The 13,266-nt window shown below is 42.5% G+C and overlaps 1 protein-coding gene across 2 annotated transcripts in view; it reads right to left on the reverse strand.

Moving 5' to 3' along the window:
* Sh2d4b (SH2 domain containing 4B) overlaps positions 1–13,266 on the reverse strand; it is a 101,297-nt gene that overhangs the window by 8,853 nt on the left and 79,178 nt on the right. For both annotated transcript variants that reach the window (NM_001170349.2, XM_087587680.1), the window contains 1 exon segment: positions 298–518. In NM_001170349.2, coding sequence (NP_001163820.1) covers positions 298–518 — 221 coding nt within the window.

The following is a 13,266-nucleotide window of genomic DNA, read 5'->3' on the forward strand; positions in this document are numbered from 1 at the left end:
ACTTGGACAGAGAGCTAGCTGTCATCTCCTTGTGCTAACAACAGAGAGTCCTCAGATACTTAGAGAAGAGAAGCGTGGGAGTGGGGTTACAGGTACACAGTGTCAGTTAAGGCATGCAACCGACGGGAGACGATGGGCTGCCCTGGACAGCCAGTGGTATCTTCTACCCCAATACGCCATTGTTCCGAGACTCCACAGCCTTAACTCGGAGTCTATACCTGCTGCACTTGCTCCAGGCTTTCTTCAACCAAAGCTTCTGCCAATTCCACACCCAACTAATCCTTCAAAGAGAGTTACCTTGTGGAAATCGATGAGATCTGTTAGGGTGGCATGGCGATTAGGGTCCACTCCCAGAAAGCTGTAGAAGTCCCCAGAGGCATCCACAAGGAAATGTTTGAAACCTCTCTGCAGGCGGTAGGACAGGGTATAACCCCAGATCTTCTCACTGACCCGGACTAAAAATGCTCCCTCGGTCATATTCTCCAGAAGGTCTTCTGCATTCTCTCGGCTAATAATTCCTAATTCAAAAGAAGAACATGAGAAGAAAAATTAAAAAGCCTTGGTAGGGAAAGAAACAGACCGGATAAACAGTTCTCTGCACCCAAATCCCGTGGGAGGGAGAGCTAAACCTTCAGAGAGGCAGACAAGGGGGTTGGGGATTTAGCTCAGTGGTAGAGCACTTGACTAGCAAGCACAAGGCCCTGGGTTCAGTCCCCAGCTCCAAAAAAAAAAAAAAAAAAAAAAAAAAAAAAAAAAAAAAAGAAAACAGAGAGGCAGACAAGCCTGGGAAACCAGAAGAGACTGCTCCCTGCACACACATCTCGGACGCCAGAGGAAAAAGCCAAAGACCATCTGGAACCCTGGTGCACTGAAGCTCCCGGAAGGGGCGGCACAGGTCTTCCTGGTTGCTGCCGCTGCAGAGAGCCCCTGGGCAGCACCCCACGAGCGAACCTGAGCCTCGGGACCACAGGTAAGACCAAATTTTCTGCTGCAAGAAAGCTGCCTGGTGAGCTTGGGACACACGGAAGCAGAATTTCTCTAGGAGGCACGGTCTGTGTTTACCGGAAGTCCCACACCCGCGGATCCCGGCCCGCAGCAGCTCTCTGCTCCCAGACCCGGTGAGAGAGAGACCCAACCGCCTGGTCAGGTGGGCACTCCTGAGGCTGCAGAGCGGAAGAGACCACCAACACTGCTCACCCCTGCCCACATCCCTGGCCCAAGAGGAAACTGTATAAGGCCTCTGGGCTCCCGTGGGGGAGGGCCCAGGAGCGGCAGGACTTCTGCGCCTGAGACACCGCCGGAACCTGAAAGAAACAGACCAGATAAACAGTTCTCTGCACCCAAATCCCGTGGGAGGGAGAGCTAAACCTTCAGAGAGGCAGACAAGCCTGGGAAACCAGAAGAGACTGCTCCCTGCACACACATCTCGGACGCCAGAGGAAAAAGCCAAAGACCATCTGGAACCCTGGTGCACTGAAGCTCCCGGAAGGGGCGGCACAGGTCTTCCTGGTTGCTGCCTCTGCAGAGAGCCCCTGGGCAGCACCCCACGAGCGAACCTGAGCATCGGGACCACAGGTAAGACCAAATTTTCTGCTGCAAGAAAGCTGCCTGGTGAACTCAAGACACAGGCCCACAGGAACAGCTGAAGACCTGTAGAGAGGAAAAACTACACGCCGGAGGCAGAACACACTGTCCCCATAACTGACTGAAAGAGAGGAAAACAGGTCTACAGCACTCCTGACACACAGGCTTATAGGTCAGTCTAGCCACTGTCAGAAATAGCAGAACAAAGTAACACTAGAGATAATCTGATGGCGAGAGGCAAGCGCAGGAACCCAAGCAACAGAAACCAAGACTGCATGCCATCATCGGAGCCCAATTCTCCCGCCAAAACAAACATGGAATATCCAAACACACCAGAAAAGCAAGATCTAGTTTCAAAATCATATTTGATCATGATGCTGGAGGACTTCAAGAAAGACATGAACACACTTAGGGAAACACAGGAAATCATTAATAAACAAGTAGAGGCCTACAGAGAGGAATGGCAAAAATCCCTGAAAGAATTCCAGGAAAACACAATCAAACAGATGAAGGAATTAAAAATGGAAATAGAAGCAATCAAGAAAGAACACATGGAAACAACCCTGGATATAGAAAACCAAAAGAAGAGACAAGGAGCTGTAGATACAAGCTTCACCAACAGAATACAAGAGATGGAAGAGAGAATCTCAGGAGCAGAAGATTCCATAGAAATCATTGACTCAACTGTCAAAGATAATGTAAAGCGGAAAAAGCTACTGGTCCAAAACATACAGGAAATCCAGGACTCAATGAGAAGATCAAACCTAAGGATAATAGGTATAGAAGAGAGTGAAGACTCCCAGCTCAAAGGACCAGTAAATATCTTCAACAAAATCATAGAAGAAAACTTCCCTAACCTAAAAAAAGAGATACCCATAGGCATACAAGAAGCCTACAGAACTCCAAATAGATTGGACCAGAAAAGAAACACCTCCCGTCACATAATTGTCAAAACACCAAACGCACAAAATAAAGAAAGAATATTAAAAGCAGTAAGGGAAAAAGGTCAAGTAACATATAAAGGGAGACCTATCAGAATCACACCAGACTTCTCGCCAGAAACTATGAAGGCCAGAAGATCCTGGACTGATGTCATACAGACCCTAAGAGAACACAAATGCCAGCCCAGGTTACTGTATCCAGCAAAACTCTCAATTAACATTGATGGAGAAACCAAGATATTCCATGACAAAACCAAATTTACACAATATCTTTCTACAAATCCAGCACTACAAAGGATAATAAATGGTAAAGCCCAACATAAGGAGGCAAGCTATACCCTAGAAGAAGCAAGAAACTAATCGTCTTGGCAACAAAACAAAGAGAATGAAACCACACAAACATAACCTCACATCCAAATATGAATATAAAGGGAAACAATAATCACTATTCCTTAATATCTCTCAATATCAATGGCCTCAACTCCCCAATAAAAAGACATAGATTAACAAACTGGATACGGAACGAGGACCCTGCATTCTGCTGCCTACAGGAAACACACCTCAGAGACAAAGACAGACACTACCTCAGAGTGAAAGGCTGGAAAACAACTTTCCAAGCAAATGGTCAGAAGAAGCAAGCTGGAGTAGCCATTCTAATATCAAATAAAATCAATTTCCAACTAAAAGTCATCAAAAAAGATAAGGAAGGACACTTCATATTCATCAAAGGAAAAATCCACCAAGATGAACTCTCAATCCTAAATATCTATGCCCCAAATACAAGGGCACCTACATACGTAAAAGAAACCTTACTAAAGCTCAAAACACACATTGCACCTCACACAATAATAGTGGGAGATTTCAACACCCCACTCTCATCAATGGACAGATCATGGAAACAGAAATTAAACAGTGATGTCGACAGACTAAGAGAAGTCATGAGCCAAATGGACTTAACGGATATTTATAGAACATTCTATCCTAAAGCAAAAGGATATACCTTCTTCTCAGCTCCTCATGGTACTTTCTCCAAAATTGACCATATAATTGGTCAAAAAACGGGCCTCAACAGGTACAGAAAGATAGAAATAATCCCATGCGTGCTATCGGACCACCACGGCCTAAAACTGGTCTTCAATAACAATAAGGGAAGAATGCCCACATATACGTGGAAATTGAACAATGCTCTACTCAATGATAACCTGGTCAAGGAAGAAATAAAGAAAGAAATTAAAAACTTTTTAGAATTTAATGAAAATGAAGATACAACATACTCAAACTTATGGGACACAATGAAAGCTGTGCTAAGAGGAAAACTCATAGCGCTGAGTGCCTGCAGAAAGAAACAGGAAAGAGCATATGTCAGCAGCTTGACAGCACACCTAAAAGCTCTAGAACAAAAAGAAGCAAATACACCCAGGAGGAGTAGAAGGCAGGAAATAATCAAACTCAGAGCTGAAATCAACCAAGTAGAAACAAAAAGGACCATAGAAAGAATCAACAGGACCAAAAGTTGGTTCTTTGAGAAAATCAACAAGATAGATAAACCCTTAGCCAGACTAACGAGAGGACACAGAGAGTGCGTCCAAATTAACAAAATCAGAAATGAAAAGGGAGACATAACTACAGATTCAGAGGAAATTCAAAAAATCATCAGATCTTACTATAAAAACGTATATTCAACAAAATTTGAAAATCTTCAGGAAATGGACAATTTCCTAGACAGATACCAGGTATCAAAGTTAAATCAGGAACAGATAAACCAGTTAAACAACCCCATAACTCCTAAGGAAATAGAAGCAGTCATTAAAGGTCTCCCAACCAAAAAGAGCCCAGGTCCAGATGGGTTTAGTGCAGAATTCTATCAAACCTTCATAGAAGACCTCATACCAATATTATCCAAACTATTCCACAAAATTGAAACAGATGGAGCCCTACCGAATTCCTTCTACGAATCTACAATTACTCTTATACCTAAACCACACAAAGACACAACAAAGAAAGAGAACTTCAGACCAATTTCCCTTATGAATATCGACGCAAAAATACTCAATAAAATTCTGGCAAACCGAATTCAAGAGCACATCAAAACAATCATCCACCATGATCAAGTAGGCTTCATCCCAGGCATGCAGGGATGGTTTAATATACGGAAAACCATCAACGTGATCCATTATATAAACAAACTGAAAGAACAGAACCACATGATCATTTCATTAGATGCTGAGAAAGCATTTGACAAAATTCAACACCCCTTCATGATAAAAGTCCTGGAAAGAATAGGAATTCAAGGCCCATACCTAAACATAGTAAAAGCCATATACAGCAAACCAGTTGCTAACATTAAACTAAATGGAGAGAAACTTGAAGCAATCCCACTAAAATCAGGGACTAGACAAGGCTGCCCACTCTCTCCCTACTTATTCAATATAGTTCTTGAAGTTCTAGCCAGAGCAATCAGACAACAAAAGGAGGTCAAGGGGATACAGATCGGAAAAGAAGAGGTCAAAATATCACTATTTGCAGATGATATGATAGTATATTTAAGTGATCCCAAAAGTTCCACCAGAGAACTACTAAAGCTGATAAACAACTTCAGCAAAGTGGCTGGGTATAAAATTAACTCAAATAAATCAGTTGCCTTCCTCTATACAAAAGAGAAACAAGCCGAGAAAGAAATTAGGGAAACGACACCCTTCATAATAGACCCAAATAATATAAAGTACCTCGGTGTGACTTTAACCAAGCAAGTAAAAGATCTGTACAACAAGAACTTCAAGACACTGAAGAAAGAAATTGAAGAAGACCTCAGAAGATGGAAAGATCTCCCATGCTCATGGATTGGCAGGATTAATATAGTAAAAATGGCCATTTTACCAAAAGCAATCTACAGATTCAATGCAATCCCCATCAAAATACCAATCCAATTCTTCAATGAGTTAGACAGAACAATTTGCAAATTCATCTGGAATAACAAAAAACCCAGGATAGCTAAAGCTATCCTCAACAATAAAAGGACTTCAGGGGGAATCACTATCCCTGAACTCAAGCAGTATTACAGAGCAATAGTGATAAAAACTGCATGGTATTGGTACAGAGACAGACAGATAGACCAATGGAATAGAATTGAAGACCCAGAAATGAACCCACACACCTATGGTCACTTGATTTTTGACAAAGGAGCCAAAACCATCCAATGGAAAAAAGATAGCATTTTCAGCAAATGGTGCTGGTTCAACTGGAGGGCAACATGTAGAAGAATGCAGATCGATCCATGCTTATCACCCTGTACAAAGCTTAAGTCGAAGTGGATCAAGGACCTCCACATCAAACCAGACACACTCAAACTAATAGAAGAAAAACTAGGGAAGCATCTGGAACACATGGGCACTGGAAAAAATTTCCTGAACAAAACACCAATGGCTTATGCTCTAAGATCAAGAATTGACAAATGGGATCTCATAAAACTGCAAAGCTTCTGTAAGGCAAAGGACACTGTGGTTAGGACAAAACGGCAACCAACAGATTGGGAAAAGATCTTTACCAACCCTACAACAGATAGAGGCCTTATATCCAAAATATACAAAGAACTCAAGAAGTTAGACCGCAGGGAAACAAATAACCCTATTAAAAAATGGGGTTCAGAGCTAAACAAAGAATTCACAGCTGAGGAATGCCGAATGGCTGAGAAACACCTAAAGAAATGTTCAACATCTTTAGTCATAAGGGAAATGCAAATCAAAACAACCCTGAGATTTCACCTCACACCAGTGCGATTGGCTAAGATCAAAAACTCAGGTGACAGCAGATGCTGGCGAGGTTGTGGAGAAAGAGGAACACTCCTCCATTGTTGGTGGGATTGCAGACTGGTAAAACCATTCTGGAAATCAGTCTGGAGGTTCCTCAGAAAATTGGACATTGAACTGCCTGAGGATCCAGCTATACCTCTCTTGGGCATATACCCAAAAGATGCCTCAACATATAAAAGAGACACGTGCTCCACTATGTTCATCGCAGCCTTATTTATAATAGCCAGAAAATGGAAAGAACCCAGATGCCCTTCAACAGAGGAATGGATACAGAAAATGTGGTACATCTGCACAATGGAATACTACTCAGCTATCAAAAACAGCGAGTTTATGAAATTCGTAGGCAAATGGTTGGAACTGGAAAATATCATCCTGAGTGAACTAACCCAATCACAGAAAGACATACATGGTATGCACTCATTGATAAGTGGCTATTAGCCCAAATGCTTGAATTACCCTAGATCCCTAGAACAAACGAAACTCAAGACGGATGATCAAAATGTGAATGCTTCACTCCTTCTTTAAATGAGGAAAAAGAATACCCTTGGCAGGGAAGGGAGAGGCAAAGATTAAAACAGAGACTGAAGGAACACCCATTCAGAGCCTGTCCCACATTTGGCCCATACATATACAGCCACCCAATTGGACTAGATGGATGAAGCAAAGAGGTGCAGACCGACAGGAGCCGGATGTAGATCGCTCCTGAGAGACACAGCCAGAATACAGCAAATACAGAGGCGAATGCCAGCAGCAAACCACTGAACTGAGAATAGGTCCCCTATTGAAGGAATCAGAGAAAGAACTGGAAGAGCTTGAAGGGGCTCGAGACCCCAAAAGTACAACAATGCCAAGCAACCAGAGCTTCCAGGGACTAAGCCACTACCTAAAGACTATACATGGACTGACCCTGGACTCTGACCCCATAGGTAGCAATGAATATCCTAGTAAGAGCACCAGTGGAAGGGGAAGCCCTGGGTCCTGCTAAGACTGAACCCCCAGTGAACTAGTCTATGGGGGGAGGGCGGCAATGGGGGGAGGGTTGGGAGGGGAACACCCATAAGGAAGGGGAGGGGGGAGGGGGATGTTTGCCCGGAAACCGGGAAAGGGAATAACACTCGAAATGTATATAAGAAATACTCAAGTTAATAAAAAAAAAAAAAAAAAAAAAAAAAAAGCCTTGGTAGGCTCTGCCTCTTCTTTTCCTACTTCAATGTCAGATCATCTACTAGCCCTTTCTCTCTGGCTCACTTCACAGACCATCCATGTTTTCTGGGGTGTGGGAAGAAGGAAAAGGGCCTTGGGAGGTTGGATGGTCTCTGCCTGTTGCTGCAAAAGTATACTGACCCAGAACAACCAGCGATGAGGCAGGGGAGAGCTTTTCGACAATGACCAGAGTGGAGCATGCTTTTCTCCAAATTAAACCACACTAATTTAGATTAATTAGGCAAGCAAGGAATCACTAATGAACTGGATTATAGTTCATCTATTGATCACAAACACTAGAGAGCCTTACAGACCAGAGTTAATGACTAGCCAGAATGATGGAGGACCACGCCATGTTGACCTGGTACAGTAGATGAAATCTAAATGGTGGTTTCTCCCAAGGCTGGGGTCCAACGTTGTGACATTGAAACACAAAATTGTCAGCAACAAAGCACGATCATAATGCCTGGAATATGTTTACAATTTTCTTCATAGCTGTTCTGAGGCACAAGTGGGCCCCGTATCTGATCAGAGATCACTCTGAATGCCTCTGCACACTGAGCACAAGGTTTCTTAGTGGGTAGAATAATAAAACTCCATTTTGCACAAGGACCTTCTAAGGTACTTTGGCCTATGCTGTGTGGTACCACCAGAGTACAGAAGTCAGATCTGCCTTTGGGATTACATGTGCATTGGCAGCAACCCCTAGAAATGCTTCCATGAAGCTGCCTCACCCACATGACTGGGAGAAGGCAAGTATTTGGTAAGGCAAACTCTGAAGAGCAGGAAGGTAGGGAGGAGAGAGGGAGCCAGAAGAAGTATATTCATTCTTTAACACTTCCCCCACCAAGGGATCTTCTGCCAAAACCTTAACTTCTCCAGGGCCCTTTGATATTTATGTGTCTAAATCCACATCCAATGTAGTTCAAGTCCAATAAAAAGTTCCAAATGTTTTTGGTTGGTTGGTTGGGTGGGTGGTTGGTTGGGTGGGTGGTTGGTTGGTTGGTTAGTTGGTTAGTTGGTTGGTTGGTTGGTTAGTTGGTTAGTTGGTTGGTTGGTTGTTTTTGATCCTGTTATTAGTTATGGGTTTGCAGAGTCTTGTCATCTTCTGCTGTTCTAGAATAGCAATGAATTGTAACAAACCCCCATCTGCACAGCTACGTGACTACTTGACAAGGTATACACCCTTTGAGCTCCTTATACCCGAGGCAGGGGGAAATGCACCCATACTGCCAAATGCTGCTTTCAAAGACAATCACCATGCTTGATGGCTACTGCTCATGTCCTATCCCAAAACTCAGAAAAAATGGCAACCAAGCCAGCTAGCTCTCCCCAAACAGGCAAAGTAAGTCCAAGAGATAGAGGAGGAGGAGAAGGAAGGCCTCATATCAACAGAGCAGCTAAAGAAAGTACATTGTCCCATGCAGAGATAGACCAGAGAGAGCTATCAGAGACACAGAAAAATTAGTTGTGACAGTTTTAACTGTCAACTTGACACAATGTAAAATCATGAGAGACAATCTAGATCAAACTGGCCTATATGTATATCTGTACAGAACTGTCTTGAATGCTTTAACTTTATTATGGGAGGACCCACCATAAAAGTAGGTAGTTTCAGAGACATGGAGGACAGAACAAAAATTCACTAGCTGGACACACTATGGCCCCCCATCTTGTCTACTCTTCAATAACGTCTTAACATCAACAGATTGTAACAAAGAATACAGAGGTTCAAGATTTCCCAAGGACATGGACATGTTGAGGGTAGAGTCTAGACATGGACTAGGGTCTTCAGACCTCCAAGTGCAGGGTTCTTTGCCATACACCATGTTAACTCATGAGAACAGAAATGCTAGAAAATACAATAAAAGGGAGATTAAGGTAGACTGCATAGAGGCACTGGAGAGGAACAAGAAGTGCAACTTAATAGCTTGGTAGGTAATGTGTAAAAAGCAAGGGGGATAATCATAAGGTGTTAACAGGAAAACATGCATTGAAAGAGTAGCAAGGTCTATTCATGGGTCACTCACATAAATGTAATGTTCCAGAAGTGGACAGAAACTCTGACAACTGTATATTCTAATCCTAGAAGGGAGGTAAGAAGAGGAGAAGGGAGGGTGGATAGAGGCAGTACTTAAAACTGAGTGGTTGAGAATCATCAAAGACATATGGAAAAGTTGTGTAAAAATACTCAATATTCCCTTTGTCAACCAGGAAAAGCAGACAGATTTTTTTATAAATATCAAACAGATTAACTTCTCAGTTGCAGTAATAGAAGCCATAGGAAATTAGATTAATATAGTCAGTGTGCTAAGAGCAAAACAACTACATTTAATAAGACAATCTTTCAAGGAGATGAGTATAATAAAGTCATCCTCAGAAAAGTAATGAGGGAGTTGATTAATAAAGGATATATTTCAGAAAAAAAGAAAATATACCCTGGGCAGAGAATGTGAGAATCCGGAAGGAATGGTAGGTACATGCTGTAGGTCAGTCTGAAAATGAACAAATGAAAGTAACGTTACAGTACAATGAGAACAGACACGTTTTTTTTAAGATCAATTAAAATAGATAACGAACATTCAGTACCTATACACAGTGGAATTTTATTTGGCAGTAAAGGAAAATAAAATGATGGAATTTGAGGGAGTGTGGATGCTTGGAAAATATTATATTGAGTGAAGTAACCCAGACTCAGAAAGACAAACGTGTGTTTTTCCCACTCAAATATGGATCCTAGCATCAAATCTTTATATGTGTGTGTTTATTTCGGGATATCTGTAGAATCCAGGAACTAGAAATGAGCCATTCATGCAGAGGAGGAAGAAAGATCTTAAGAAAGGAGGTATCCTATTTTGGTTTCTATTTTTCTTATAAACACTGTAACCAAAGGCAATTTGAGAAGGGAGATTTTATTGGTTTATAGTTGCAGTATATCACTGAGGGAAGTAAAGGTAGGAAGGAACTCAAGGAGGGAAGAAATTGAACAAGGGCTTTTTCTCTGTGATTTGCCCAGCCTTCCTTCTTAGATCACCAAGAGCTACCTAAATATGGGTGGCAATGCCCCCAGAGAACTAGGCCCTGTTTTACAAATTTGCTTACAGGCAAATGGAAGCATTTTCTCAGTTGAGATTCTTCTTCCCAGATAACTTTAGTTTGTGTCAAGTTGGCAAAATCCTAACCAGGGCAGGAAGACAGTAGAATCCAAAGGATAACAGAGGCAGAAAAATGAATGAGGAAACGAATTCAGCAAAGTACGAAAGACAAGATTAACCAGAAAGTAAACACATTGAGACTCCTTTTACCTTCACAAAACTAATAAAGTGCTGAGAAGTTAACAGATAAACAACAAATGGAAGAGAAGAAATGATAGCTAAAGCATCTGGGACAAGGATCCCACCTGGTAGAAGAGAGGGGTCTGTGTACACAGCACACAGGGCTCAAGATTGGTGCTGTGTCCACTCACCCCTTTCTTCTTGACCTCAATGCCCTCAGTGCACCTCTACTTGACCTTGTATTTTCTAGCCCACAGTACAGTAACTAAATAAACATATGTTCCTTATGGATTTCCCTGCTCAGATAGCTCAGACTATGACAACTTGCAATTACAATGATGGGAACAAGGCATTGGCACAAGACTTTTGTTGCATAATTACCTACAGAGGAGGACAAAAACAGGAACAGGCAGGTGGATCTACGGATGCTCTGTAAGAATTAGAAAGCAGGAGGCTGACTCAACGAAACTGGAGGGTTAAGAAGCCAAGGGGAGACCACCCGGGGCCACCTTCACTAAGAATAGAATCAAAATTCAGCAAGATACAGACATAACCCCCCTCCCCCCCAACCCCCAGGCTTATCGATTTGAATGCTTGGTCAGCAGGGAGTAGAACTACTAGGAAGTGAGGTCTTGTTGGAGGAAGTGTGTCCCTGCAGGGTGAGCTTTGAGGTCTCAAATGCTCAAGCTGGGTCCAGTGTGTCTCTCTCCCTGCTTCCTGATGTAAAACTCTCAGTTACTCTCCACCTTGATGTCTGCCTGCCTGCCGCCATGCTTCCCCCCATGGCAACAGTGGACTAAACCTCTGAACTGCAAGCCAGCCCCAGTTAAATATTCCCTTTATTAGAGCTGCTGTGGTCATGGTATCTCTTAGCAGCAATAGAACACTGACTAGGACACTAGCCATCTGAGAAAGCCAGCCTCTCTGTCTGTAAACACTACATACATACAAAAGAGGAGGTTCTGTGGAGTTAGAAACACTTCTCCTGGAAAAGTTTGAGAAAATTAACTTTACATAAAAAGTCACAGAGAAGCAACAAAGTCAAGTCACATTACCACGAGAAGAAAGGAGTGGCCAGAAGTTCTTCCCTGTAGGTAACACATGTATATGTCATCCATAATGTATGCAATTGGCTCTCTCTATACCTGCAGGTTCTTTAACAACAAAAGACAATAAGGAGGTTTGGGGATGGAATCTACTCCATACCAAATACATACAGACTGTTTTCTTCTCATCATTTTCTAAACCATATAGCATAACACCTGTCTATACAGCACATATATCTTATAGGGCACTCTAAATCATCTAAGACAACATATGCAGGGGGTGTAGATGGCTGATATGCATATACTTATAAAATAGACTTAAGAAACTGGAGTTTGATATCAGTGGGGGCTCTGAAGCCAAGCGTATGTGGAACCGTAGAAGAAAGTGCAATTACAAGAACTCTTTCAATGGACCATGTTACCTGGCTGGATGTTTCTTTGCTGGAGAGGAAAGAATGTACGTGAAATGTAAAGATAAAGTTGAGAAACTCAATAAACGGGGGCAGCCTTTTTTCTTCTGATAATAGTTGTGGGATTGAGGGAAGGAGTGACCTCAACTTTCAGCAGTTAGGGTTTCCCCAAAGGTCCAGCCTCCTAAGGGGCCATCAGGTAAAGAGGCAACAAGGGTGCTGGAGACATGGCTCAGCAGTTAAGAGTACTGACTGCTCTTCCAGAGGTCCTGAGTTCAACTCCCAGCAACCACGTGGTGGCTCACAACCATCTGTAATGGGATCCAATGCTCTCTTCTGGTACTTCTGAAGACAGCTACAGTGTACTCATATACATTAAATGAATAAATAAATCTTTTTAAAAGAAAAGGAATCAACATGACGTCAGAGTTACACTTGAAGGTGAATAGCCCCAGCTAAAAATCATTGATGGAAGATGCTGAAATGCATAGGGGCCAAAATGGCTAAGTTGTTTGGTCTGATTAGTGACTTGTCTATGCCAGGAGTAAGACCATTAGTCTATTGGCTATGGGTCATCTCAGCGGGTGTGGTGAACACAGATGACGAGGCCCAGGGGATGACTTTCTATGACTCTCTCCCAAGGAGGCTTTTGCACTGAGACCCCCATCTTGGAAAAGGACTGAAGTTAGACCCATCAAAGCAAGAAGGTGGACTGTGAGCTTAAATGATTGAACTTTCACCAGGAGATAAAAGAGATTAACTGAAAGATATGCATAACAAAGGGATGTAACTACTTTTTTCTGATGCAAAAAAAAATATATGATGGTCACTTTTTCTTTACATGTGTGTGCAGAAAAGCACCATGGTGCATACATGTGGAAGTCAGAGGACAAACTATAATCGATTCTCTCCTTTCACCTCATAGGCTAGAGGACTAAACTCAGGCCATAGGGTTTGGCAAGTACCTTTACCTACTAGCCATCTCACTCCCTGCTAAT

The sequence above is a fragment of the Rattus norvegicus genome, chromosome 16 (assembly GCF_021556685.1).
Source record: "Rattus norvegicus strain SHRSP/BbbUtx chromosome 16, alternate assembly SHRSP_T2T, whole genome shotgun sequence".
In the NCBI taxonomy this organism is placed as follows: domain Eukaryota; kingdom Metazoa; phylum Chordata; class Mammalia; order Rodentia; family Muridae; genus Rattus; species Rattus norvegicus.